Here is a 23,248-nt window from a genome sequence, read left to right on the forward strand (position 1 = left end):
AGCAAGGCAATCCTAGTGCCTGACCTTCTGTGACCCAATACTGGGTTGCGACCCATACATTGCATACTGCCGTTTTAGATCACTCAGAACCTCTCCGGCCTGTTGTTATAAATAAGTCTTGTTTAAATTATCCTGCTCTTGTAATTTCTATGAAATTGCTAGGGAGCTTCTTAAGTATTTTACAAGCTCACAGCTTTGTTTGTTGACATGTATATTGGAACAATGAAGAACTTTGCTCCAGACTTTCATATAAGTTCTGGACTGAAGACTACTGGACATTGTGGTGTTTGGAAAATATCCTCGTCTCTGCTTCAGTAAAAAAATGTATGCAAAAACTGAAAAATAATTATTCAGCAGTGCTGCTGCGGTGCCTGAATGGGCGTTGTATTTTGAGTGTCTCTTGCACCCATTCTTGTTCCCATTCTTTGAGTGTCTCTTGCTCCCATTCTTTATGGGCAAGGCTACCTGGTCAGACTGCATTTCCCATGATGCATCATGGTGTGTCTGCTCACTGAGAGAGCATGGTGTCTCATAAGAGTCCATAGCCAGAATACCTCCTGGGAGATGTAATCTGTCCAGGGCAGTGTTTCTCAAAGTGATCCATGGAGATCAAAGTGTTTCCCAAAGTGATCCACTCTGACAGAGCTGCTAACTGGCTGCTCCAATTTGTTTATTTACTGTCTGCAGCCATGGAACCTTGTGGCTCCCACCAAATTTGGTATGCAGCTTCCTCTTATAATAACTTAAAGCAAGTTATGGGTTTGGTTATACTAGGACAATGGGATGTGCCTAGAATTCAATTTTCTCATAAAATGGAAAGGGAAGGAACTGGCAGGAAGGACACTTATACAGCAGAATGACCACTGGGAGGTGGGGAGGGAGAAAGGGGCCAGAGATGGAAACCGGGACAGCTTTAATCCCATTAGGCCAGCAGGGGATAGGGCTATCTACTACACAGTTCAGAGAGTTTTTCTCTGTGTCTGTCCTTCAGTCCGTCCATCCCCCAGCCAAGGAAACTGCATCCTTCCCCAGCTGTGGCCACTGCACAGCCCCAAGCTACAATGGTGGGAGAGAGCTAGGGTTGTCCTCTCTTGCTAGGGCAGCCTTCATTCTGAACGCCTCATTCCCACCCACCCCAGAACAATGATTTAAATGAAGAGAAACAAAACTTGTTTGAGTTAAGGACCGAAGCAATGCTGTGTAAATCTCCTATTATGTATGTATTTACCTGGTGAATTCCAGGCATATTCCATTTTCCAGGCGCAACCAAACCTTGACCTTGGTTTAAGAGGAAGCTGAATACCAAATTTGGTAGTCCTACCTCTCATCATTTAGGAAGAGTTCTTGAACACATGGACTCATGGATGGATGGACACACACAGACAGACACACACACTCTCTAATATATAAAAATGATTGGTTTGTGGAGTTTTAAACTTCCAGTCTTTTTCTTTTGGCCCTGGTTTTTGTTGCAGGTTGGACCTAAGAGAAGAAGTCAGAAAGACATGCTGAGATTTTAGTTTGAGATAGAGGAAGACTGATCCAGAGTGGAAATGTTGATTTGTTACTCAGCAGTATAAAGTCAAATGAGTCCCCCATCAAAAGGGGGGAAAGTAGCAGGAGCACCAGTGAACATGACACCACAGTAGCAATTACAGAGGTAGGAAAGGACAGAGCCAAAAAAAGCCAGGAATGATTGGGTTTCGAGAGGAGGCGTGTGATCAGAAGTGTCACAGGAAATTGGAAGGTCATGAAGGATGAAGATGGAATAAAAGCCCTTTTATTTGTCTGGGAAGAGATCATTAGAGACTTCAGTGAGAGTTGTGTAGTGGAATGTAGGGAAGAGAAACCACATTTTGGAGTTGGGGGTCCCAAATGAATTTGTTTGAGAAGAGTTTAAGGCTGCTATTCATTCAATTAGATAGAGATGAAGAGTGGAAAGAAACTTTAAATGGAAGTTGGGACTAAACCCAGATGGGTCAAACCAATTCAGGTGTCTGTTGTGAGAGCAAGGAAATGATGAAGAATATAGTCACCACAAGATTTTGTTTTAAATGCATGATTATTGGTTTTATAGTATCTCTCTCTCTCTCTCTCTCTCTCTCTCTAAAAAAGTTTTTCTTGTCGTACGACAGAATGTTCCTGCCGTGTGACAGAATGACATCATCTGTGTCAACAGTCTCTCAGTGAAGCAAAAGGGGGTAGGCGAGTGTAAGCAAGCAGAGGGCATGACCGTCTAGTATTTGTTTAATAGCAGAACACCCATATTTTGTTAGCTCCACATTGTCATTATATTTTTTAGGCAACTTCTCCAAGGTCAAATATAGAGTATACTTGTGAAATGTCTTCCAAACTTTTTTGTATGTTACGTGAGTGCAGTGAGAAAAACTTAGGGATAAGTTTCCAAAGCTATAAGGAGGATTTTAAAAATGGCAGGATTTGAACATGCATCTCTTGTGCATTCTTTTGAAAATGTACCCATTAATGCCTCTGGCATAATTTTTTCCCTGTTCCGCATAAACAATCTTAGGTTGTTCAAAGCAAGGGCTGCCAAAGTTTGGAGATGTTTACTTCTGAATGCTCTTAATTCATTTGACAAGAGCAGTCCATTTATCGTGTGACCTATTTATAGCTATCAAACAAACTGTAGCCAATGGATCTGCTTTACTTAACAAAGTACAGTAGGTGGAAGATTAAGGGCATGTCTAATGCACTCATGAAAATAGCCATGCATATGTCTGATACAGTTCACTTCAGAAATGTGGCTATACGGCATAATTGTCATTTATTAAATATAAATAGGTTTTCAGTATAAAAGGCACAAAATGAAAACTTATTCTGTTTTGTAGATCGAGTAGCTTTTGGAGTCTCTTTAGTGTGTTATTGAACCCAATGGGGAGTTACATTGTGAAAATTGGGTTTATGATCTGGCCCTAAATTATGTGAAAAATAACATGTATATAAAATTATTTGAAAGATGCGTGTGCATGCATTCTTGGCTTTTGGTTATGAGTTCTCAACATACTATTTAAATAAATACTTAGTTGGCTTATTTTTTCATAGTAACTTAATAGATATAAGAGTCTTTATTTCCACTGAGTAATTACAAAGTTATTAATTTAACTTCGTTCTTCACTCTCAGGTTATTTTTGAAGTGGTTACTTCTGGTCATCAAGGATACCTCGCTATTGATGAGGTGAAGATTTTAGGACACCCGTGTAGTAAGTGCTTATACTTTATTTTGGAACCATCTTTTAAAATGTATTAAGAAAATATTTCAATGCATGTCTAAAGCAAAGGAAGCAGGAAATGTCGATAACAATTCCAGAGTTATGAAATGTGTTGACTATTGAGCAACCATTGTAGGCATTGAGGTGCTGTACCTTATATTTCTAGAGATGGTTGTTTGTTCATGTTCTGTTCATTTCCTAACATGATGGGGGTCTCAGTCCCTGATTGGCATCTCTGGGCCTGGCGTGGGCAATAATTTTTTATGGGAGGGCCCTCCAAGATTTTGGAAAATGGTCAAGGGCCGCACGCTTTCAAGGTATTAATGGAGGAGGCACGGGGTCCGGAATGGAGCTTGAGTGCAGAAGGGAGTTTGCGGTAAGGGATTGGGGTACAGGAGGATGTGTGGGGTCTAAGAGAGAGTTTGGGTAAAGGAGGCAGTTGTGACATGGAGCACGGGACTGGATAAGGATATTAAATTGTGGTTATCTAACTAATCTAACTAATTGATACAGTTTGTATTCAATAAGGAGTGCTATGCAGAGCCACAGTTGGGTTAGCTCCAGGAGTCGGGCTATTACTACATTTAAAATGCAGAGGAGCTGTTTCCTGGGCCAGCGTGACCTGGGAGTGCTCGGTCCTGGGTCATGCTGAGTCCAGCAGCCCCTGCTCTCACTGGTCTGGGACGCAGCTCCTCTGCATTTTAAATGGCCAGCCCTATCCACCAGCTGCTCAAGCAGCAGCCCCTGTTTGCTTGGCAGCAGCTGGGACTCCTGCAGACAGGGACTGCTACTGGAGCAGTCTCTGCCCACAGCGAGCCTTGGCACAGCAGCCTCCCACATCCCCCCCATCCGCTGCTCTGATAGAAGCAGTAGGGGCAGGGGCTCTCATAGAGGCAGCAAGGGGAGAAGTGAGTAGTTGATACTCCAGTTGACTACCTGATGAGCTTTTGCTTATCGGGTAGTCAACTACTTGCTTACATCCCTAGTATAGGAGAGGGCGCAGGGGCTTCGGCTGTGACCTAGGGCAGAGGACTGGGGTGCAGGATCTGGAAGGGGATATGGGTGCAGGAGGGAGGGTTTGAGTTATGTAGGGTAGGGGGAGGGACTGGGTGCCAGAGGCAGGCTCTGATGGGGAGACTCACTTAGGTGACTCCCAGCCAGCAGCCCAGCATGTTTCTCAGGCAGGCTTCCTGCCTGCCCCCTGCACTGTGCACAGGCTGCAGGGGTCATGTGCATCTGTGAATAAGAGCCAGAGGTGAGGGGGGAGTGGTGCTTTGTGCGCTGCCTTTTTGAGAAATAGTTACATTTATTTTAAAGTTTCCATCTCTTTTAAAGTCATGTCATGAAATGAATACGCACACATTCTATGAATATTCACACATTCTATGTCTTTTTTTTTTTTTGTGCACAAGCAAGCCAAAGGAATAAAGGTCATAGAGTTAGGCTACAAATTCTATTCACACAGATATTCACCCATGCAGCAATTCACTCACTTCCCTACCCAAAGACACAGTCTCCTATACACATAGAAGGCATGCATGCCCACACTTGCCTACCCAGAGACACTTTTTAATACACTTTTCCAAGGGCGGCCTAAGTCACCTAGCTGAGAGGAGGGTGGGCTGGAGGGGGAAAATGGGGTGGAGAGAAGAGAGAGTGAAAGAGGCCAAGGACACGAGCAGGATGGGAGTGAGAAGGGGCACTGAAGGAGAGAGGAGGGAGTGTAGTGATTTGCGTAGGGTGGATGGGAATGCAGGGAGATGCTGAAGGCTACAGATGTATGAGTGAGAATTCGGGGGGCACTAGGCTGTGTAGGGACATAAACTGCAGCAAGGGAGGTTTAGGTTGGACATAAGGAAAAAGTTCCTAACTCTCAGGGTGTTTAAACACTGGGATAAATTGCCCAGGGAGGTTGTAGAATCTCCATCACTGGAGATATTTAGGAGCAGGTTAGACAGACATCTATCAGGGATGGTCTAGATAGTGCTTGGTCCTGCCCTTCAAGGGATCCCCTGAAGGTAGGGAGGAGGGCTGGGTTTTAGAGTGGCCTAGAGGATACTGTGTGTGCTTGGGGAGCATAGGGTGGTGGGCTCGGTGACTTTTCCAGGTCCTTTCCAGTTCTAGTTCTGTGATTCTATAATGGGAGTGCAGAAGTGTATGGAGATGATTGGAGTGCAAGGATGTGGGGAATGAGAGACATGAGGATGGTGGCTCTTGGAGGTCTGGGATGGGTGGGAGGGAGTTATAAGGGGCACAGAGTTGGGACGGGTGGGAGTGGGAGGCAGGACGGGATGGGACAGGGAGAGGTATGGGGATGGAGGGTGACCAGGTATTTTTTTTTTTTGGTCTGGAATACCCAGTCAAAAAGGAACCATAGAATCCTCAAACTGGAAGGCACCTCAAGAAGTCATCAAATCCAGTCCCCTGCTTTCATAGCAGGACCAAGCACCATCTAGATCATCCATGACAGGTGTTTGTTTCACCTGCTCTTAAAAAACTCCAATTATGGAGATTCCCCAGATCCCTAAGCACTCCTGGGATCCTCATCTTCCAGATAACACCTCCTTGCTTCTTGAACACCCTTTTGGGGCCCCTCTGCTCCCAGCCCCTCAACCACTCCTCCTGGAACACTTTCTGCACCCTGCCCCGTGACCTCACTGGATGGAGCATTGGGGCTGGGTTTGTGTGGTGATCATACTACCCGAGAGCTGGGGGAACTATGTCTGATGCAAGGAAGGGAGGGACAAAAAGAAAGGGGTCAGGGGCTAGCCTCCCCAGGCTGCCCCTGTGTTCTTCCCGGAAGTACTTCCTCCCCTGCCTTGACACACCTAATGAGAGCTGAGCCTGTGGGTGAAAGTGGGACAGTGTACACACACCCATGGCAGCCCCTAAGGACATGCTGGCTCAGCTGGTTCCCTGCAGACCACACAACAGCTTGTCAGGAGCCTGCCAGCCCCGATCAAGTGGACGGCACCAGCTTCAGGGCAGCAGGTCCCCCACCCTTGGCAAAAGCACATTTTGCCAGTCCCTAGGGCCAGCTACGTATACATTTACATAAGCATTTAAAGGTAGCACTGTAAGAGTAATACAAATAACATGCTTCATAAATAATTATTTGTCATGACTTTCAACAGACTGCCCAGGTAAAATACAATTATTTAAAAGTTTTAATGTTTATTAAATTCAACTTATGCGGATTTATTAATATTTAATCTTCTGAATTGAAGATTGTAATCTATTGTGCATAAGGATGATGGGTCAAGTGGGGGACTGGCTGTAACTGGCAAATACTATCCCTGCAATTATTGCTAATGGTTTGTAAACAGGCACTATGTCACTTAAAATAAAATATAGTTTATTGGTGAGTATTGGAGTGCCTCATAAAAATGGGTTAAGAGTTTAGTGGCAGAAAGACATAGAAACATCTTGAAATGTGGAGATCGCTATGCAGAATCAGCAACTCTTTTATTTCTGATTCTCTTAATTCTAATAAACGTAGAAGGTTCTCATGTTGTTATACCGTATTTGTGCTTAAACTGCATTTTGAATTTGCATCTGTGATTCAGATATGCTAAATTTGTTAGATTAATAATTTTGCCTATACATTTTTTTGAGAGTTTTGATCTGTGCATTTATAGTAATCAGTCCCTAAAGCATGCAGGTACTTATCATTAATGCAAAGAGCAAAATATACCCAACAGTATGCAATGTATTAATAGAACCAATTAAAGTCATATTGAAACCAAATTGCTTTAATGAAATAATTCTTTAGTAAAGTAATTAATTTAGGTTGTAAAGAAATCATTATGAACATCAAATCAGTTATGGTGCAAACTAGAAATTTGTAAAAAGTGTTAGAATAGTTAGTAACTAAACTTTTGCAAGACAGATAATGCTATTCATACATTGTATCAAGTTTTGACAATGTTACTGCCAAAATAAATACAGGCAGTCCCCAGGTTACGTACAAGATAGGGACTGTAGGTTTGTTCTTAAGTTGAATCTGTATGTAAGTCGGAACTGGCGTTAGCCGCTGCTGAAACTGATCAGTTTCAACTGCGGCTGAATCTGGACACCAGTTATGACTTACATACTGATTCAACTTAAGAAACCCAGGCTGATTCCAGGAAGCCTGGGGCAGAGCAACTCTGCCTCGGGCTTCCTGTAGTCAGCCGCTGGTCAGTTTCAGCAGCGGCTGACTTGGGGACGCCTGGTGCAGAGCAGCTGGGGTGATGCTGGATTGCTCCAGTAGCGCGGCTCCTCAGCGCTACTGGAGTACCCCAGCTGTTCTGCCCCAGGTGTCCTGATTCAGCCGCTGCTGAAACTGACCAGCAGCGGCTGAATCAGGACGCCTGGAGCAGAGCAGCTGGGGTGCTGCCGGGTTGGTCCGGAGCGGCGCTGCGGGACCAACCCGGCAGCCCCCAGCTGCTCTACCCCAGGGGTAGGCAAGAAAAGCCTGGTCTGCTGGGGGGGGCACTAGCTGCACCCTCCCCCCAGCAGACAAGGGAGACGGGGGTGGCGGGACCGCCCAAGCCCTCCAGGGCTTTGCTCCGTCTCCCTGGTCTGCTGACCTGGGAGACGCGGAGAAAAGCCGCAGAGCACGCGGGCAGCGGGACAGTCCAGGCGCGCCGCGGCTGTCCCACTGCTGGCATGCTCCGAGGCTTTGCTCCCCTTCTCCCTGGTCTGCTGGTCGGCAGGGAGACGGAGAGCAAAGCCTTGGAGCACGCCCGCAGCGGGACAGCCCGGGCGCGCTTGAGTTGTCCCCCTGCGTGCGTGCTCCAAGGCTTTGCTCCCCGTCTCCCTGCAGACCAGGGAGACGGGGAGCAGCTTTTCTCGCTCCGGAGGACGGGGGCGGCGGACCGCGGCGCATCTGGGCGTCCCGCCGCTCCCGTCCTCCGGGGCGAGAAAAGCCCCGTTCGTAACTGTGGGGACTGCCTGTAGACTCAGAGTGTATAAGTTTAAATGTTTATGCACATAAAAGAGAATGTTAGAAGTTAGAGGTGGAAATGTAGAAATGAGGTAGTCATGGCAATCATGACTTGATTACAGTCCATGTGGGCAAACAAAGGACAGTCCCGATCAATAATTGTGTGTGTATGTGTCTGTCTGTCTGTCTGTCTGTCAAACTGAGAGAAATTGGTTGAGTGAAAAAAATTTACACAGAACAGTATGAATTAAAATTGACGTTCCTTAAGAATGTTTATTAGATGGCCAAAACATTGTGATTATCCCATCAAAAAGAGGACAGCTTTAGCAAAAAATACGTATTCTGGTTCAGTGGTGAAGGGAAGGCAGCGATTACAAATTAAAAAGGAATACCTCATGAAAGGAAAAAAGAGAAAATTAAATAGCAGTCAATACAAATATGAAGTTAGGGTGTATAGAAAGTTGAGAAGTAAGGCTAACGACAGCAGGAAAAAATTCCATGTGTGACAGCACCATGGAGAAGAAGGTGGAGGCTTTAAAGTATATTAGGAATAAATAAAATCCTGGTAATGGGATAAGCCCATTACTAGATTAAGATGATAAAAGTGTTAATGGTGCAGAAAAAGGCAGAAGAGTTCAAAAGTATATATGATAGATATGTCCTGTATTTGGAAAGACGCAGGATGATGTATAGTTATCACCTGGTTAAGAAGATCTCTGGCCAGCCCTCTGCCCAAAAGAATCTCCCTCTCTCCCCTCTCTCCCTCCCCCCCCCCATCCCCAAGCCACATTGATCAGTGCTTTTGTGGTCCCGTCTACTTTTGACACACATGACTCCACCTATGAATGTCCCTCTGCTTGCAGTCAGTCTCAGAGAAATGACAGACCAATTAGGCTGACATCAGTCCTGAGCAAATAATAGAAAAGCTGATATAAAATTCAAATAATAAAGAATTAAATGATAAGATATTGATTTAATGTCAGTCAGTGTTGTATTATGGAAAATAACTTGTCAAACAACCCTGATTTCATTCTTTGAGGAGATTACAAGTTTGGTTGAAGCAGGTAACCTCATTGACATAATATACAGCAATTTGGTGCTTAATAGTAATTCTGATACTAGCATCTTCTGGTTAGTGGTAACATTTGGCTATGAATATTTGACCAGTGTTAAATGAGATTCAGAGGCTGACTTGAAGCATGAAGCTAACTAGCAGCTATTTTGTGAGAGGCCACAATTGCATGCAGATTTACAAGGCTGCAGACAGGGAAGGAAATATTGAGACTTATGTGACTGCAACCCCATAAACCTAGCTGGGGCTGGTTTTCAGACCGTCCTAGCACTTCTTTCTGAGGCTGGGGTGGGCTGAGGACTATCTCCGAGGCTGCGGACAGGGCAGTAGTGGGGAAGAGGGTTGCAGCCTTGATGTCCTAGCTTGACAGTGCCTCTCCTTGAATTATTTAGATGGCACGCGGCTGTGGAACTACAACTAGGGATAGAAGGTGTGGGATGTGCTGAACCCCAGTTCTCAGTGAGTGTGGGGGAGAAGTAGGGCCCTGCTTCCCGTCAAAAGTCCTGGCATCCTGGTTGCAGCCCATCTTCTCCACTGCTTTCCTGCTTATGTTCAGATTTGCAGAACTGCAACATCCAGGAAAGGCATTTTTATGGCACTTCCTAACCTCACAAACCCGCCTTTTGCTGCTAAGTAGTAGTAGCAGAGGCAATAGCTAGGTAGACAAAACAATCATTTGTTCATATTAGCACTGTCTACCCTGGGGATTAGGTTGGCATAGCTCTGATTCTCAGGGATGTGGATTTTTCTCACCCCTGAACAATGTAACTGTGCCAGTGTAAAAATCTTAGTGTAGACTAGTCCTCACGTTTTTTTTCCTTTCCGTTGTCCTCTCCATGTCCAACGCTGGCTGCAGGTTAATGGCCCACGTCAGCTGAGTCCAAAGGCTCCTTTTAATGTGGATCCTGGCTGCACTGTTCGTCTCCACCCTAGCAAGGAGGAGACTATCCGGTTATTTGAGATTTGGTTTTAAAGGGATGAGGTTCCATCACATTGCATGCAAGACAAGTGCTTAATCCTGAACCATTCAAATTAATACGAGTTATTCCATTGACTACAATGAGGGGGGAGGGGAATCAAATACCTATTGCAAAGTCTAATAGCTTTCTCCACAGACACATTTTTCATTGTATTCATCCAAATTTTCTCCCCGCGAATTGTATAATCCCTTGTGCAGGGGTGCCATTTCAGATTTTGGGTTGGGGGGGAGGGGCAACTTTAGCCATAATTCCAAGGGCTACTTAGGCACTTGAAAACTTTCTAGTTTTCTGGCGGATAATTTTAACAGCTAAATTATAATTCCTACATAGGAGAGTCAAATAGTCAACCTATTCAGTTCTAATAACAACATGTTCTGACATCTTGTAGCAAGCCACTTAAGGGACTTGGTTAGGTTTAAAATTTTAATATATATTCTTGCTTTGTTACTAACTCTATGGAAGCAGAGAGTCCAAGAGTTCTGACGTGGGCTCTGTCTTGCCGTTGGGAGGGGAGTGGGATCTAGTGGGTTACAGCAGGAGCAGGGATATGTGGGTTCCATATAAGAACATCAGAATGGCCCAACTGGGTCAGACTCCAGGCTCTCTTGGGGTCGAACAGCAGACCCATCCAGGCTTCACCTCTGTCATCTCCTTTCTGCCAATCTCACTGTCACCAGGCCTCTTACCCTTTGGGTCTACCACTGGTCTCCATGGCCAGCCTTGGGATGCAGTTGTGCGCCCAGCTCTGCAACTGGGCCTGGGACGCAACTGTGTATCTAGCCCTGAGATGCCAGGCTCTGCGGCCTGCCCTGGGGCTGGCACCAGACTACATGGTACTGAAGGCTCGGCTCCCCGGGTGGCTGACAGACTTTGTAGCCAGCCCTGGACTCTACTGCCCCCGAGCTCCACAGAGCTCCTGGCTCCCTAGCCAGTTCTGGCCACCAGGCTCCAGGGGCTCTTTGGTCCACGAAGATCCTGCTAGACCACGGATGTTGCTGGATGTAGGGTTGCCAGGTGTCCAGTATTGAACCGGACAGCCTGGTATTTGTGCCTTCTGTTTGGTTTAAAAAAAATTCAGAAAATACCAGACATCTAAAGTGATTTTCTTTTTCCCGAGGCCTGACTTGGGCACCTGACACAAGGCCACTTGGGACATACTGTGCAGCTCGTGCTGGCTGGGCCGCGGAAAGCAGCCCCAGAATTAAAGGGGCCTCTACTGCATTTCTGCTGGTCTTTTTCTGAGGCCTTTTTTTTGCCCCGCTCAACAGAATTTTTTCCCCAGCATTTTTTGGGAGGGGGGGGGGGGGGGGGATTCGGTGTTTTTTTGTGAAACCATCTGGCAATCCTAGCTGGACCAGAGAGGTGCAACCCTAGCTGGACCAGAGAAGTTCAACCTGTAATACCTTTCTCTTCCTAATAACTGAGAGTTCCTTCCCTTCGAGACTATACTGGTGTGAGAAAATACCACAACATAATCTGGAAGGAGAGTCCCAACTATGGGATCATTTCCCTCTTTTTTTTCAGTTGGATGTTCTCCTTTCCTGAGACTTTCACCCTCCACAGCAGCAGAGAGGCTGTGTGATTGGAGGTGGGGCCATTGTGCTGTGCTCTGGAAAGTCTCATTTGTGTATTTCTGCCTCCCTTAGCTCTTCCAGTTCAGCCACTCTGGTCTCCAAAGCCTGTACATATTCTCTGGCGGCCAGGAACTCCTTGCACTGGATGTAGATATTTGCTACCTGCACATAGGGCAGGTAATCATACATGCTACATTGAATGCAATAAACTGGATAGTCCCACCTCTGTTGTTAGGTTTCTGCCTAAATTATCTTTTTATTCCTGGAACTTATTCCTTTCTTGATTTCTTTTAATCAGGTGATTTTGGTTGTAGTTTAAAGAATGTTAAGTGTAAAATGTATCTAGCCCTCTCAAACTCTGCTTCTAAACTCCCTAGCAAAACTCTCCTGTTAGTTCACCCTTTGTTTCCTATCTTTTTGACAAGAATATCTGACAGTGTTTTTGGGATTGTCTAATGATGCTTATTTACTTATTTAATGATAAGTCTTTCGTTATCTTAATCATCCTGTTTCTGTTTATAAGCAAACTCCCTGCCACAGAGACAGTGCTGCTCTCAGCTTCTGAATTCATCACATATCACACTCAGGATATGTCTAGACTGCAGGTTTCTTTCAGAAGCATCTTTTTTCAGAAGAGATCTTCCAAAATAACTTCTTCCGAAGGAGAGCATCCACACATAAAAGCGCATCAAAAAAGCGATCTGCTTTTTGAAAGATAACATCCATTCAGTGTGGATAATATCTTGCATTTAAGCTGTGATTACTACGAACGGAATGGCCACCAGGGCACTTGTGCTTTTTCTTCTTTCCTCTTCTTTCGAAAGAGCTCCCTCTTCCCCGTCCACACACGCCTTTTTCTAAAAGAGCTCTTTCGGAAAAAGGCTTCTCCCTTGTAGAAAGAGCATTACCAACACTGGAAAAACCCCTCTGTTCTTTCAATTTACTTTCCGAAGAACGCGATTGCAGTGTGGACATGTAACTTGACTTGTTTAGTAGCTGGATTGTTTGGAACTATTGTCTTTCTCAGGAAGAATACTCTGGAGTTTGGGGGGTTTTTTTTATTTCAAATGCAATTGACTTTTTCTTATAAAAACAAAAAAATATACTTTTAGTCGGTCAAGTGAAATTGAGAGTTCTTCTTTACATAGATGTCTTAGTTAAAGAGTATATGCAGACACATTGCTTCTTCTATTATTGGGGGTATTCTGTTGTTGGGGGTGTTCTCTCGGTCTAAGCTGGAAATACATATCATCATAAAGCACCTATTGTGTTTTGTTTTCCTCTACTATTCTTCAAAAGAGCTGTCTTTAAAGAATATAGCTCTTCTTGGTGGGAAATGTTATGCTAGAACTATAATGCATGCTAAAATGCATTATCTATACACATTGCATCTATTCAACAGAAAAAATAGTTTCCTTGACAACATAATTTAACTTTTTACTGTTCTTGTCTAGTTGCTAGTATAAATAGCTAATATGTTTTTGTTCAAAACATCAATTAGATTTCAATATAATCTTTATTAATATAGAAGTGTTATTACAAGAGAGCTGCTGAGCTAAGATAATTTGTACAGCAAGAACAATAAGATACCACCGTTCTCTTTTGTTGTATGCCAGATCCATGCAAAAAGGAACAAATCTCACTTAAGAGTCTATAGTACCTTCTACAATTAAAACCAAATGTTTAAAACACTTGTTAGCAGATTTTTCTCCAATGTAAATTTATTACTGGAACATTTAAAAACAGAAGCTATTTAATAAACCAGCATGAGTCAATCCCAGTCACACTGTATGTTAATAACTCTGTCCTTTTTTTCTCTTCTGTCAGCCAAAACCCCCCATTTCCTGCGTCTTCAAAGTGTGGAAGTCAATGCTGGACAGTTTGCCACTTTTCATTGTAATGCCAATGGTAAAACGAATGCGGGTGACCGGCTGTGGTTACAGGTAACTTACTTTCTTTCGCAGTACAATGAAATATTTGAAAGTATGATTGTCATCCCAGGGAGTAGCACAAGAGGCAAAATTATAGCTTAATCTCCACTCTCATCAGTATTAACCCTAATAATGGATTTGAACCTATCCATGGAATTTGTTCTTTTGCAGTATTTGATATTAAAAAAATTCCTTACTTGTCAATGATGAGTTGGTAAATGTAGAATGAGGAAAAACTGGAGCAGCTCTGTTACCACTCTGTGGTAAGTAAGGGTAAATGCTTGTTTTTTCCATAGTGACATCTATGCTTTTTGTTAGCAGCTGCTGTGACTGACCTATCTATAAGTGCTGATGTTATTGTGCATTTATTACCCACAATGCTCTATAGAACTGTCTGTATCCAATATAGGATGCCCTATGCTAAAATATAATTTTTTCATAGATACATATATTTTAAGGCCAGAAAATACAATTTTGATTGTTTTGTCTTATCTGGATATCATGGGCCATAGAACTTAATTTAATTAAACTCTGAATCAGATTTTGATTTGTAATCTATCTTTTAGAAGGATATCCAATCTTGATTTAAAGGATACGTGTCCTTTCAGTCCAATCCACCTTTTCTATTTGTGACCTGTGTCAAACAGAAGGTTCTACACTTGATTCCTTTCTGTCCCACTGGGTATTCTGAAGCTAACTGCACCTGCTGCCATGTCTCCAAAATTTTCTCTTCATTGCTTCACACCTCAATCTGGGTTTGAACCTTGAGGTGGAAAAATGCCAAAAATCTAAGTTATGTGAGTTCATAATCACAACATTGACCCAACTCTGATACCTTGAGTGCTAGTGGGAAAAGACAGTGTCTGAAGTAATTAGATAAAATTGCAAGATGTGGTAGGGGAAATTAAAATTATAGTAGATGGAAGGGGGAGACAGAAAAACTTTGGTGACAGAATCTCCCCAAAACCAAACAACTTCAGTCCTTTTATATTATATATCTTTAATTTGTGGACTATGCCAACAAATGTGAGAGGATTTCAGAAAAAATTAAAATGTGTGTATTAGGGTAAAAAAGTAAACAATCTCATTGGAAGATGTTTTACCTGTGTGTAAATGGTTAATTATTCACTATAACCCCACAAAGCCTGATTTGATACCCAGAGACACCAGCAGAAAGGACAGCCTTTTCATCAACGTCAGGGCTTGAATCAGTACCCACTCAAAAAGCAAAATCCAAATTAGAGGCTGGATCCCTTGACACTATCTCTGTGGGAGGAAACCTTTGATTCTATGGGAATATATATCAAGTTAATTGGTTTTATATTTCTGTAGAGTGGAGAATCTGATACAATACTCACGCGGCAAAGATTTGAACTCCAGCCCCAAGAGCTATGTGATTACATCGGAATTTCAGCTTTAATTTAAAAAAAAAAAATCTAACCCTTCTTGTTGTGGGGAGAAATTTGAAATGGTTACTTGACAATAATGGATTCAAGGTTGTCTGCCTTAGTCTGCAGAGATATTGCAGCCGTAATCCCGTTGAACATTATTGGGTTTAAGTCCAAAATCCCAATGTTCTAGGGGCGATCACTAGCACACGTGTGCACATATTAATTTGGGTGGCCACTTGGTCCCTAAGGGTGCATCTACAGTGTACCATTATTTTGAAATAATTAGCATTATTTCAAAATAACAATGTGAACATCTACACAGCTATTTTGTTGTTTTGAAAAAATTTCAAAATTATGGATGGCTTATTCCGAAATCCATAAACCTCATTCTACAAGGAATAATGCCTGTTCTGGAATAGCTATTTCCAGACACTCTACTTTTGCTATTTCAAAACAGCCCCTTACCAGGGCCATTCTGAGTTATTCCTCCCCAGTGCCTCCTGGGGCTCTACATCAAGATAGAATATCTACGTTAGGGAAGCCTGCCTAGGATTAATTTTGAGGCTTCCCTGCAGTGTAGATATCCTATTTCAAAATAAGCTATTTTGGAATAACTATTCTGGAATAGCTTATTTCAAAATAAGCCTGCAGTGTAGACATACCCTGGTATGATCATACCATGTTTACAATTTAAACATGCAGGCTTAATTAGTTCTTGCCATTGGAGGGAGGTTTCTGCGTACAATACTCACCCAACTAGTACACTGAACCCTCCCTCCAGTGGCAAGGACTAACAAATCCTGTGTCTTTAAATTATAAAATGCAGTGAAGGTGTGACAATGTTAGCAGGTGGTCATCCTAATGCACGTGCAAACAGAACACTGAATGTGTAGCAGGAGGAAAGTGTAGCAGGTCCAGCTCCCACAACCAAGCAGATAAACTCCATCCTTTGGGGTGAGTACACAGCTGTTGCCCCTTCCATCCTTCTTGCCTCTTCTGTTTCCAAGCATTAGGGGGCACTCTTGGGGAGTAAACAAGGGGCTTAATGCTACTACACCAGTCGTCTTGTGGCTATGGTGGGTCCAGGGCTTGGTGTGAAGCCACCAAAATGCTGTACTTCAGTGTTGATAAGCCCCAACTTGCCTCAGTTCAGCTCTGAATACTTTGTAATCTGTGCCAACCAGGGCACTGACTGGTGCCTACAACTCATTGGTTTGGCCCTTGACTGCCATGTTCTCTCTAGGAAATGTATCTTGTATGAGCTGATGTGGCTTTGATGAGCTAGAAGAGCTGTTGTCCCTCTTTCTGTCTCTTCCATGGCTTCCCCTCAATAAAAGCAACATGCAACATAGGAAGCAATAGACAGGTCAGACAGAGTAGAAAAAAATAAAATGTTGGACAGCTTGCTGCAGCAAAATAGCAGATTCTAAGGCCACAAAGGGAATTCTGTTGGGCAAAACAAACAAAACCAAATCCTTGTTAGAAAGAATATACTTTGACAAGACAAAAAAAAGTCCCCAGAGAGCTCTACAATTGCTGTTGCTGTTACCATTGATGCTGATTGGACATTATCTGATAGCTAAAAGAAATGAATTGTTCTATCTGACTGTGAAAATAACTTTCATCGCAACAACGTACTTTCATTTCAGTACTTATCAATTTGTCCCATATTCTGCAGCTCACACTTCCACATTTTCCTTTAAATACACTGCAGATGTTTTTTTTACCCATGTTCAGACTGTAATGGTGAATTAATTAATTAAGTATGCTCATTTTCTGTAAGGTTCTAACCTTACAGAAATTGTGCACATGCTCAACTTTATGCTGTGAGTGTTCTTAATAGAGTCAGCTGAAACCAGTAAATGGAATTTTGACATTGACTTCAGATGAGCAAGGATTTCCATACTTCTGCATAAGGTCATACATGTACAGTTTTGCAAGAGTGGAGATGAGTTCAGTATTATGTTACTTTCTCATAATTGTAATTTCCATTTAGTAAAGAGGATTGACTACATTCTGATCTTGATTGCACTGGAATAAATCTAGAGTAACTTTTATGGAGTTCACTCCTGATTTAAACCAAGTAACAGAGAGAAGAATTTGTTTCCATATCCAGGATAAGAAAACAAAAGGAAATTGAGTTGCCATTCTCAGCAGCTGACTGAAGAATTCCTAATGCCGAATTGGGTGCCCAGGCTCCCTATACAATAAGTAAGGAGAGGTAGCTCCCTAAAAATGGGATATACAGAAGCCAGCATGCTGGGCAGGGAGCTGCTGAAGTTACACAGTAGGAAATGCTAAAGAGAACCCTAAGCTCTTCCCCTAAATAACAGTAAGGTACCCAAATCTGTACTATAAGGAGATGCCTATCCACACTTGAATTCATAGCTATGAACCCTCTCCAGGAGTTGGGTACTTAAGTCAAGTCAGGTGTTTTCCAAAAAAAAATGAAGGGGAGGGGATACCTGCTTATAACCTTTAGCCATTGGTCAAGGCACTCACATAATTGTGAGATCTGGGTTCACTTTTTTCCTCTGCCTGTTGTGGAGGGGGATTTAAACTTGTCTCCTAACCAGTGGGCTATTCTGGGATGGGTCTTACTCATTTTCACATACTGAAGCTGTTCCAGTGTATGTAAACAATTAAATTAACCATTGGAATGGATCCAGAATACGTTTCTCTCATAAGCCTTAGATGTGCCCTAATCACAGGGCTCTAGAGTCAGTCTAATTCTCTGTTGGCCCAATAGCCCTTTAATTCTTTGTCCATAGTAGATCAGTTCCAACAAAAGAGATTAAGATTATATAAAAAATATTCCATAGCTCAGTAGTTGCTCCTCTTTAGTGCGGACAAGACCCAAGTTCAAATCCCTATACATCAGACAGAGGGGAGCATTGAACCCTACCCATTGGGACAAAACTGTACAGGAGCAGGCATCGCCTCCACAACTTGCTTCTCCTCCTCTTCAGCCATTTTGTGTGAGGTTAAACATTTGGTGAGCTTACCTAACACATCTGGCCATGAAGATGAGAAAGATGGGGAAATGTCTTTACAGGCAGTCCCCGACTTACGCGGATCCGACTTACGTCGGATCCGCACTTACGAACAGAGCTTTCTCGCCCCGGAAGTCGGGGCGAGAAAGCCCCGTTCGTAAGCTGCTCCGGTGCCCCTGGTCTGCTGGAGACCGTCTCCAGCAGACCAGGGGCACCGGGCGGGTTCCCGCGCTTCTGAGGCTTTGCCAGAGCAAAGCCTCAGAAGCGCGGGAACCGCTGCTGCTGCCCCTTGAGACCCGGTGCCTGTGGTCTGCTGGGGACGGTCCCCAGCAGACCACAGGCCCCCGGACTGAAGCCGCAGCCGCGGGGGGGTCCCGCGCCTCTGAGGCTTTGCCAGAGCAAAGCCTCAGAGGCGCGGCATCCCGCTGCCGCTGCGGCTCTGCTCCCCGTGTCCCTGGTCTGCTGGGGGGGGGGGGGGGCGCAGCTAGTGTGCTCCCCCCCCCCCCCCAGCAGACCAGGCTTTTGTTTTGGACTCTGGGGCAGAGCAGCTGGGGCGCTGCCGATTGGTCCTGCAGCGCCCGTGGGCACTACTGGACCAACCCGGCAGCACCCCAGCTGCTCTGCCCCAGGTCCTGATTCAGCCGCTGCTGGTCAGTTTCAGCAGCGGCTGAATCAGGATGTCTGGGGCAGAGCAGATGGGGTGCTGCTGGGTTGGTCCAGTAGCACCCCAGCTGCTCTGCCCCAGGCGTCCCCAAGTCAGCTTCTGCTGAAACTGACCAGCGCTGACTACAGGAAGCCCCAGGCAGAGTTGCTCTGCCCCGGGCTTCCTGGAATCAGCTGCTGATCAGTTTCAGCAGCAGCTGACTTGGGGACGCCTGGGGTTCTTAAGTTGATTCTGTATGTAAGTCAGAACTGGCGGTCAGTTTCAGCAGTGTCTGAGTCTGGACGCCAGTTCCGACTTACATACAGATTCAACTTAAGAACAAACCTACAGTCCCTATCTTGTACGTAACCCGGGGACTGCCTGTATTTGTGAATCCAGTGGGGGCTTATTCATAAGTTACATGTGAAGGTCCTGGGTGATGTTGAGGTGACTGTGCTCTCAGCTACCAAAATTGTTTATGGTACAATGTGGAAAAAAAACCTGACTGCCCAGAGGACACAGAAAATTGGCCTGTGGAATAGTGAAATACTTTTGGTGCATTCACAGAGTACAAATTCCATAGAGCTGTGTCTCAATGGCAAAGCAATATCGCTTGAACTCTGGGTCCTGGCTTGATTCAGGCTTGGACCCTCCATCCCCTATTGGATCCTGAGTCTGAGCCCTGGGTTAGCATATTTTGTGTGTAAATGGGAGCAGGTTAGTTTTGAGCCTGAGTTCACACACTGGGGCTACATCTACAAAGCTTCCCTCTTCTGCAAAAGCCTATGCAAATGAAGCGTGGATTAGCATCTTGCTGCACTTCATTTGCATAATTAATTAGGAGCCGTTTTTACGCAAGAGGTTTTTATGCAAAAACCCCCTCTTGCGTAAGAGCTGTTCTTCCTTATTTTTTTCAGGAAGAACAGCTCTTGCGCAAAAACCTCTTGCACAAAAACGGCTGCTAATTAATTATGCAAATGAAGCATGACAATATTCGTATCTGTGCTTCATTTGCATAGGCATTTGCGGAAGAGGGAAGCTGTGTAGACGGAGCCTGGGTGTATATTAACCTATGTCTCCATTGTCACGCTCACTTTCAGTTGAGTGGTTTGCACTGCTCCTGTTCTGGATTAGTATAATTTTACCCTACTAAATTATCTTGGATTCTTTCTTTGCTTGAGGGGTGTGGGAATGCAGATTGAGGGGAAGGTAGTGATCTTCTTTCGAAACAGAGATTGTGTGAGTCTTTTTCTCCATGTACAATTTTTGGTTGTCTTCTGAGTTAGTTTGTTCTCTTTGGCTTTGCTCAGCAGTTGCTACCAACTTCACCAGCTGTCTCCAATTAAAGCACACCAGCAAGACTTTAAAGCACACCAGTGAAATTCCTGGGGGACACCAGTTGCTTTAAAAGTGTACATTGTTGGTATAGGGTTTTATATTTTAGATGTGAAACTAAGTAAGAAACATAGTGGTCTAGAGGGTACCAGCATTTTTCATTCCAATATTAATTATATTATGTTGGCCATCAGGTGACAGATACCCAGTTCACAAGTAAGAAATTCCTATTTTTGGCATTATTATTGTGCACTTAAAACAATAACAAAAAAAAAACAACAAACAGCTGACCAAACATTGTAATTTGAAGGCCATATCTTCAGCATGTGTAAACTGAGAGTGCTTCACTGAAGTCAATTGTCGATTAATAATGGATGTATTCACTATTCATGGTCTTAATTTATTATGGGTTATCAGAAAACATTCATAATCTGATCAGTATTAGCATTCTACAGATCTTATCCCATCTGTTCCGAAGAACTGTCTTGAGAGATTATAAAACATTCACTTCCACCCACAGTAGAAAAATTGTTTTCTTTAAAATTTCCATTATGATGTCTTATAAGGTAATAGAAATTCACATCTCATAATGCCTTGCAACCCTACATGAAACCTTGCCTCCTATTACAGCAGTGTGTGTGTCAGGGCTGTTCCCCACTTTGGCACTCTGAGTGCAGAAGGTGGGGGCCTACAAAAGACCTTAAATACCTTGCTCTAGAGGATCTTCTTACAAAAAACTCCCCAAAGTCACAGATGCACTGGCTCTGGAAGAGGCTGCCACCAGCAAGTGATTTTTAAAGAACGCTGAAAAAAACACCAGGAAAGAACACTTGAATTCCTTCTGCAGGGGTATCCCAAGCTCTTCTGCCACAAGAGATCTTGAAAAAAGAAGCAAAAGAAAACACAGAAAACAAACTGTGTCTTTGATAGCTGACCTCTCAGGCTAGACAGGCACACACATAGACCTGTTACCTTCCAGACAAGAATTAAATTGTCGCCTAAAAAAGATGATTTTATTAACAAAAAAGACATTGGTTGCTAGGTATTACAGAGCAACCGAGAAGAACAAATTAAAACACAGAAAACATAGTATCTCTGGGTATGGCTTATATAGTGAATGGGGATGGGGTGGAAGAGCTCATGGTTTTACACAGAGAAATGTAACCAAACAACCAACCAAAGAAAAATGCCGTGATTGTGACTAAATATACATTTCCCCCGTACTTACTCACGATCCCTTCATGGTCCAGTCAACTTCCATGCCCAGACTTCCTTGGAGGCATGATAGTTCTGATTACTGCATGTTGCACCCCCCAGCCTTTAACTTAGAACTCACACAAAGGAAGAAGTAGCTAGGTATCTATACAGTTCAAATTTCAACAGTCTTTCCAAATGGCTTTCTTCTTAACATACTATTCAGTGGCTTTCTGAAGGACTTTATGGCAGTAGGCTGTCACTTGTGTCTTATCATTGATTGTGAAACAGAATACATTGCCTTTTTTCATGAGCATGTAGGGCACTGTTGGAAAGCAAATTATCTTTAGTTTCTTAAATGTTGATGCATCTGCAGTTTTAAGGTTAAAATGAGGCAGCATTCACACAGCTCCCTCCTGTTTCAGGGTTAACCACTGTTGAAGAACATTGGATTTGCTTTCCAAATCAGACCATTAGTTCCTCCTGTTTCTTTTGTGACAGACACAGTGATCATCACCTGATGTTTCAAAGAAAGGGGGACTAAAAGGAATTCATACAATCAGATGTGCAATGATTTACATGAAGGAAAAAATATTCATCCTGAAGCTTGTGGTGTTTTAGATGCTGCTTGTAATTATTAGAACTGGGAGCACTGGCTGTTGGGAATCTAGAAGCACAGGAAACAGGAAGTGGGGGGGAGGAGACGGGCCAGGCCTGAGTGAGAGCTACAGAGGGGAGCAGTAGCACCTTTGTAAAGAGGTTTCACCGTTGGGTAAATAAAGGCCTGTTGAAGTTTGTTACTACCTTGCTTGCATGATACAACAAACCTTTAGAAAATCATTGTATACCCTGAAGCACAAGACTTTACCTACTGTGTATGCAATCATGTGAAGAGAAATTATCAGTAACTCAGCCGATATAACCTCCAGTTAAAGTCAAATGAAGGAAATCATGACTATAAGAAAACTATATCCACATTCTAATTGTTACTCTTCTGTTGTCATCAGCATTTAGTTAAAAAGGTCATTGGCTAGATCATATGCACTATGAATGAAATGTCCTCAATAGCTGATACAGTGACTGTAAACAACACAAAAGTAAATCTGATGACACTAATGAAGTAATGTTTATGGTTAGCAGATGTGTCCCATCTGCTTACGTTTTCTTTGTCACATCTGTAGACAATACAGGTTATTGCCAGTATGTGACTAGTTTTTCTTTTGGTATTGAAAGAATAAACAAAAATGTGATTCTTATGCATGCCATGTAAGGTTATTTTTATTGTAAACAACTCTTTCAGAAGTACAAACCTATTGGATAATATAATATGCGGATAACACAGTAGGAAAGGCCAAAGAAGAGAGAGCAAGAGTGACAAAAGGAAAACAACATACATGTTTTTTCTTTTTCCACTGTTAAAGTATATTTCTGGAGACTGAGGCAGTGTTTCAGAATGGGAAAGAAATGAGCATGCATACACATGACAGTGAATCAAAAAGAAAAGTAGTCTGGGAAATATTATTTGAATGCCCATAATATTTAGTAAATTGCCAACTTAAATACCAATATTTATTTGGGTTGAAGGATGAGAGGTGAGAGGCGGGAGAGGAATTTTAGAAAATATCCAACATTTGGTGCAGTCTAGCTCCTTCTAAAGTCATGTTTGTTTTCCAGAGCTGATTTTGAGATACAATTTACATTTCAATCTTCCTAGAATGAATTAGCAGTAATCACAAAAGGGGCTCAAATTAATCAGAGCCAAATAAAACTCTACTCTCCAATCCCATCTTGTACTTAAATAGTGAAAACTCTCAGAAATAGAGGGCTGGAAGTGACCTTGAGAGTTCATCTATTCCAGTCAGACTTACTCAGTCATGCTCCCTTACCAGTACCAGAATCTGTCTCTGCCTCCCCCAGGAATACATAGCTTCTACATAACATAGGATGAATGTAGGCTTCTTCAGCAGTGGAGCTTAGG

General features: G+C 43.3%; 1 protein-coding gene across 10 annotated transcripts in view; it reads left to right on the forward strand.

The window, feature by feature from the left end:
• Positions 1 to 23,248, forward strand: part of PTPRM (protein tyrosine phosphatase receptor type M) — a 700,717-nt gene that overhangs the window by 254,486 nt on the left and 422,983 nt on the right. For all 10 annotated transcript variants that reach the window (XM_075920958.2, XM_075920953.2, XM_075920954.2 and 7 more), the window contains exons 4-5: positions 3,143 to 3,221; positions 13,611 to 13,726. In XM_075920958.2, coding sequence (XP_075777073.1) covers positions 3,143 to 3,221; positions 13,611 to 13,726 — 195 coding nt within the window. The remainder of the gene's footprint in view (positions 1 to 3,142; positions 3,222 to 13,610; positions 13,727 to 23,248) is intronic.

The sequence above is a fragment of the Pelodiscus sinensis genome, chromosome 2 (genome assembly GCF_052426305.1).
Source record: "Pelodiscus sinensis isolate ZL-2025 chromosome 2, ASM5242630v1, whole genome shotgun sequence".
Taxonomy (NCBI): domain Eukaryota; kingdom Metazoa; phylum Chordata; order Testudines; family Trionychidae; genus Pelodiscus; species Pelodiscus sinensis.